The 6920-nt window shown below is 32.3% G+C and overlaps 1 protein-coding gene across 1 annotated transcript; it reads left to right on the top strand.

Annotated features, from left to right (window-relative positions):
• The first annotated feature begins 622 nt into the window (after positions 1–622).
• LOC145086825 (small ribosomal subunit protein eS17-like) lies at positions 623–1332 on the top strand. The gene has a single exon (XM_079024659.1). It carries the CDS (start codon positions 703–705, stop codon positions 1150–1152), a length of 450 nt encoding a protein of 149 aa, XP_078880785.1. The 5' UTR covers positions 623–702; the 3' UTR covers positions 1153–1332.
• Positions 1333–6920: the final 5588 nt, after the last annotated feature.

The raw sequence follows: 6920 nt of genomic DNA, 5'->3' as shown, positions 1-6920 counted from the left end.
TTATAATAAATGTGGTAATAAATTAATACCAATTTCATTAATGGACTTATATTCTAATTTCCAAATTCTCAAATTAAAGTTAATTAGTTTCTTTTGTTTATTTATTTAAATAATTTGTTTAAATTTAAAAGATAAAAAAACACATTTCAATTTTAATAATTCATTATTTTTCTTATAAATTCAAAATTCTTAAATATTTAGACTTTCATATTTAACTTTTTTTTTTTTTTATATTAATCAATGTAATACAAACTTTGAAGCCTTGACATACGTTTTAGAACCTAAATTTCAACTCTCTACACATCCATACATACATTTTTATTTCGTGAAGAAAACAAATCAACCAATCGTGCAATTAATTCAGTAACTTTAGCAATGTAATACAATTTATACAAATAAGATGTTTCCTAAAAACCCATATTTCTAAATGTAGAAAGTGCAAGTATACACAAACTAACGAACCCAATATTCCATCATGTACATTGGATCATTGTGTTTGAGCCCACGAGGCCACAATTGTCAGTATATTCTATAACTTAAGGCCACAAATCACAATGGTTGGGGTTTAAATTTGGCCCATTTGATCCACATTCACAGTAAACGCATATAAACCCTAATTCCCATTTACAAACCCTAACCTCTCCTTCTCGTTATCCCTCCGAGCAAAAACCAGCAGACGCCGCCTCCTCTCCGCCGAGAACCATGGGTCGCGTCCGTACCAAAACCGTCAAGAAATCCTCTCGCCTTGTAATCGAGCGTTACTACTCCAAAATGACCTTGGATTTCCACACCAACAAGAAGATCTTGGAAGAAGTTGCCATCATTCCGTCAAAGCGCCTCCGCAACAAGATCGCCGGATTCTCAACTCATCTAATGAAGCGTATCCAGAAGGGTCCAGTGAGAGGCATCTCACTCAAGCTACAGGAGGAAGAGAGAGAGCGCCGTATGGACTTCGTCCCCGACGAATCCGCCATTAAGACTGACCGTGTTGAGGTCGATAAGGAGACAATTGAATTGCTTGCTTCTTTGGGTATGAGTGAGCTTCCTGGGATTGTTCTCAAGGAGGATACTCCTTTGGTTTCCACAACGATACCCGGAGGATATGGCGGTGGTCGTGGTGGATATGGTGGCGGAGCTGGAAGGAGGTACTGATCGATGGTGCTGTTTTCCGGTTTTTGATGGGTAATTTGTTGTTTACAGTTTTACATTATCTATGATTTCTCTTTTAGGGTTTTGGTAAACGCTATAATGATTTGAATGTTTGAGGACATGAGCTGTTTTCACTTTTAATTTGGATTGAATTTCAACAATCAGATTTCTATTTTGTTCTAATATCATGCGTCTTTATCATGTTTCTGAATCGTATATCTGCTCTGTTTTATAGAAATTGATAATTTTGGGTCTTAATCTTCTTGTTAAGATCTGATTTCATCTGTTTATGTTGCCAGAATCCAACTTTTAGGATTAGATTCATTCGATAGTTTCAGTAAGCATACGAATTATAATCTAGAATGAAGAACTTATTGATTAATATTCTAAATACTGATAGCATATCTGATGATTTTATATCATCAAAGAAAATAACCATGTTTGATCATTTTTCTGTTTGATGATGATAATTTACCTATTTAAAGTTACCCAATGTTTGATCACCCTTATAAAGTTGTAATTTTTACTTTTTATGCCATCTTAACTAAAGAAGATTAGCATGATTGATTAATACTTTTTTAAATGTGTCTGAAAAGTTTTGAATTGTGAGTTTTTGTCTTTCTAGATCAAATGGTGTTTTATATTTGTATGGGAATGGGTATAATTGAAGATCCATGATTTGGATTTTGGACTTGATATTTGTTTGAATTTTTTTCATCAAAAAGAGATTTTAATATTAAAATTTTAATTATCATGTTCTGTTTGCTTATTTAAGGATTTTAATTACCATAAACGTTGAAGATAGTGAATATATTTTACTTGCTAAATTCGTATTCTTCTGTTAAATATTTATACTTATCCTTGTATCTTAACAAGTGATGCGGACAAATTACACAAATGGTCCTTATGGTTTAGGGTTGTTTGTATGTTTGGTTTTGAGTTTATTTTTTCACTACAAAGGTCCATATAGTTTAGTTTTGTTATGAATTTAGTCCTTAATCCATGTAAAATGACTGATTTGTCTCTATCTGTTTCTTTTACTTTTTTTTATATTATTAATTAATTAAATAAATATTAATCAAATATGTTGAAAGAGCATTAATTAAATAAATGGACCTTTTTAATTGAAAAACCAAAACAACCCTTCCCTTCTTCACCTCCATATGTTCAATGATCGGAAACCATCAACACACACCACACCTTTGACCACCACCACTCCCTAAGGTATTTGTTTTATTCATGAAGTTTGCATCGGAAGAGGTGAATCAAACGGCTGCAACCTGTAATAAGAAGTTTAGTTTTTAACATCTAAAGACTATCATGAATTGAAATTTAAATAAATTAATTTTATAAATTGACTATCATGAATTGAAATTTAAATAAATTAATTTTATAAATTGAAGATAGTTTTTTAACATAGAAATTATAATAATTATAGTCTTAAAATATTATAAAATTCATCCAATCAAATTAGTTTTATAATAATACTAAGTTCTAACAATTTTTATTCCATGTAATGCATGAATTGCGCAATAATTTTATCCCATAACTGAGTTATATATTCATAGTCTCCCGTAGTACCATGTGTTGAAAACTCATCATCATCAACATGCATATTATTATTTCGAAACGAGACATTTAGTTTATCGTATCATGTAAAATACTCATCATTCCGTTATTTTCTTTTAAAATTATAAAGCGTGAAACATGCAATGATAATATTTCTTTGTGTAATCAACAATAATGGTGACATCATCTTCAATATAAGGAATCGTGCTTTCAAAACATCAAAAACACGCTTAATGACGTTCCAAGGTTTTGCATGTACATGGTTAATTTTTTTCTTTATTGGTTGATAAATGTCTTTGATAGAAATCTCCAAGCCTTATGATATGAGGCTATAAATCATCACAAAGATAACATTTATAAGTAAAAATGTAAAAAAATCAATCAATTTTCAAAATTAGATAAACTATTTAAATAACCATAAACTTACTTGATGATGAAAACGGGAATGTTGCATGTGGATTTGCTAATACGTCTAATAATATTTTAAAATCATGGTTATCTCTTTCCAACTGACCACAAGAAACGTAAACATCATGATGAAGTCACAAATTGCAAATACATTTTTGTAACAATTAACTTTTCCCCTACATCTATATAAATCTTGTTTTTTAGCAGGGACAACATCATGTATCAAAATGTCATTAAATGCACCAACTGCTCATTTGAAAATCCGCCGTAGCATCTTACTATGTCCCGAAATGTTTGGATTCGGATTAAAAGTAGTCAATACTATAACGTCTTTTGCGAAAAACATCATTTTGTCCAACACTTATGAAAAAAATTATTAATTGTTTGCTTTGACTGTTGAAATTTTCACTTTATAATCACATAATGTTGGTTATGACCGATCATCATAAAAAACATAGCCATTTTTCCTCGACCGATACATGTTTGCTATCCTTTAACGAGTAATTTACTCTAAAATGAGAACATAGTCAGACAAAAATTCACGGGACATGCGTAGTTCTTCAATACATTGTAGATGATTACGTTCCAATAACTCTAACGTGTATTCATGTCCCGTCATTTTTGAATCATTGTCTCACACTTGTTTCACACCCCTCTTCCAAAAATAGCAGGCATATAGGTACATTAGAATCACGAGAAATATCTTTTTATCGTATGTACGTAGCATCATAGTCAATCTTTCATGCGGCCGCGCTCTTCTTCTAACTGCAGCAGTACTGTGAGGCGCGACCCACAACAAACGAAGGGGGAGATCCATTATGAACTTATTAATCAATACAAGCATGTAAATTAGAACACAACTTTAACTAAAATTCAAGTAGCAAATAACATAACGTTAAATAAAATTCAAGTAGCAAATAACATAACTTTAACTAAAATTCAAGTACCAAATAACATAATTTTAAATAAAATTCAAGTACCAAATAATATAACATTAACCAAATTAAAGTAGCAAAAAACATAACCAAGTAGTTCCAACACATGCAATTAAACCTAAACAGCATAAGCATGTAAACATAAAAGACAATCTTTCCATACTTTAAAACTCCTAAACTTGTAGGATCATCACGATCCACCATCTTAATATATGTGGATCATTAGGCAAATTTATCCACATCTCTCTTATATTCTAACATCTTTAAAAATTGAGGAATTATAGGCCTTTGAGTTAAATGTCGTAGAGCTTTTTGCATCTCAAGTGCTAAATGGTGGTTGTCGAGGCCAACAAAAATAATAACCCTAAATATTACACACTAAAATAGTGTATAGTGGTAAAGGGGTCGAATCCACGGAGATTGGTTCAATTTATAACTCTATGAAAAATCTCTTTGTAAAAATACTTGTAAAATAACAATAAAAATAAAATGGGGTTTTTGGTGTATTGAAATATTTGAAACAAACTAGAATTAACTATGATTTAAATAGACAATTTCAACAAAAATAAGGGTTTGATGTAAAATCAATAAGGGAGAGATGGTTGACTTAAAGTTTCCTCACTTTGACTTTTGATGAACATATCATTAGAATCCAATGGTGAAATACTTTGATTTAAATCCTTAATTTAGCTATAGTACTCCAAGGAGCTTGAGATTACCTAGACTTTTCTTAATTGTTGAAATGGCTAGAGAAGCTCATAACAATTTCCTTAGTCAAAGTCACTAATTCCAAATAGCATGTAATTAGTGAAAGTCAACTAGCATCAAGAACCAAAAAGTCACCAAATCCAAGAGGAGTCAATTGCTTTCACTACCATGTTGGTGAAAATGTTTTTATGATTGTGTGAAGCAAAAACAACACAAAAATCATTTGTTGCTTGCTAATTTGAGGATCCTTTACTTAATCAAGAAATTAGCCAACTAATCACCACCAACACATTTAAACTCATGAATAAAAACATACTAGTAGTGATAATATGATAAAACACAAAACATTTCCATAAAGCTTTAAGAACAAGTTCATGGATTCTTCAACATTCAACAAAAGTTCAAAGGATTCAACAAAAAGTTAACCAAGATTAGTTTAGCCAAGCATGGCTAAACTCAAAGAAATAAAGTTAGAGAAGATTGTACCAAACATTTTACAATAATCAAGAGGTGAAATCAAGATGTTCTTGAAGTGTTCTTGGCCTTCAAAAGTACTCCAAACTCCAGAGAGAAAGTGTAAAACTCGGACCTCCAAGATAAGGCTGAAGAGGCACACCAACCTTCCCAATATAGAGCTCTAAGTAAAATCCTGAAAATGCCCTTTTCAGGAACCCACGCGGGCCGTGGGTAATCTTACGCGGGCCGTGGGCTTCGACGGGATTTTTGGGCTTCTTCAAGTCTTGGGCCCCCACAGCTAGTCTATTGGCCCAGTTCGAATCCAATCAGCTCCTAGCCCATTTTTCTTCAATATTTCTTCAATATTTCTTCAATATTTCTTCAATTAAAGCCCAATTTGTCTTTCCACATCACTCAAAACTTCCGCAAACTCTTAAACATCGATCTTGCACACTCAAGAATTCTCTCGCGCCCTTTCAAATTTAAAGTTCAACACTTCTGCGCCTTCAAGCAATCGACAAGCCTACTCCATGGATCACCTCCAAAGCTATCAAGCATGACATCCCCACTGCTCTTCAAACCCAATCTCCTTCCAAAAGATCCCGCACACTCCCGCTCCTCTAGTTTGCTTAAAATCTGCAATAATGCTCAAGAAACTATAAAGTACCCGAAATGGTCATAAAAATAACAAAGAGGAAAATATGCATGGAAATTAACTAAAATGTGAATGGAATGTACTAAAAAAAACTATAAAAAGAAGTAAATAAAATGAATCTATCACTAAATATTCAACAGTAATAGATAATTTAGGCTAGACATTTGAATGTGGATTAAGTGAGACACTAGAAGCTCGAGCTCTGGGAGTTGAGGGTTTAGCCATTTTGTTGGGGTTACTGGAAGGTGAAGCAGCAAAATGTGGTCGCTCAGTAAAAGGCTCACTAGTATGATGGGAAAAGTAATCATAATCATCTATGTTAATAGAAGGGGGTGTCCATAAGCTGAAGTGGCGAGACATGACAAAAGATGATCCATATCCCGATGTTGTTTGGGTTGTGGTTCAACTGAGGTTACCAGTGGCACTATTTGCATCAAAGAGGTCTGCACAAAGCTCTGGAAACAACAATGAAACAATTTTCAAGGAAGTTGCCTACGAATGTTCCTAAACCCAATGTAACAAAAGTAGTATAAGAATGTTTGTCAACTATATATATATATATATATATATATATATATATATATATATATATAGACACACACAAACACCTTTTTAAAGTCCTCCCATTCCTCGTTCGTTAAGTTAAATGTGTTTGTTTGAGGATTGTAAAAGTTGCCACTTTTATTTTTCAAGTATAGTCATCCTGTGTATTTGGCTTTAAGATTGTCATAATTGTTTTTCAATGGTCTTTGAGTCAAAACCACGCCATTTTTTTCCTTAATAATTGTTCAAAACTTGTTCTATGAGTGTTTGTGCAAACTTAATCCTCTTCTACCCACATTGTTTACTTCTTCAATGCATGTTTGCAATAAACATTTTATTTGTTCATTGGTCCATGTATGTTTATCTCCCATTGCTAATAACAAAAAAACATAACCTTATAAGATTCGACCAACCATCAACACAAATATAAGCAAATTAGAACACAATAATAACATTTCAACTTACAAATATGACATTTTTCAGCACACAAGAACTTT

This window comes from Lactuca serriola, chromosome 2, assembly GCF_051521515.1.
Source record: "Lactuca serriola cultivar US96UC23 chromosome 2, Lser_US96UC23_V15, whole genome shotgun sequence".
NCBI lineage: Eukaryota > Viridiplantae > Streptophyta > Magnoliopsida > Asterales > Asteraceae > Lactuca > Lactuca serriola.
Note: the sequence above shows the minus strand (reverse complement) of the source record. Positions and strands in the feature narration are given on the sequence as shown.

Excerpts from the sequence above, each read along its gene's own strand:
- LOC145086825 (XM_079024659.1), top strand. The coding sequence starts at position 703 with ATGGGTCGCGTCCGTACCAAAACCGTCAAGAAATCCTCTCGCCTTGTA.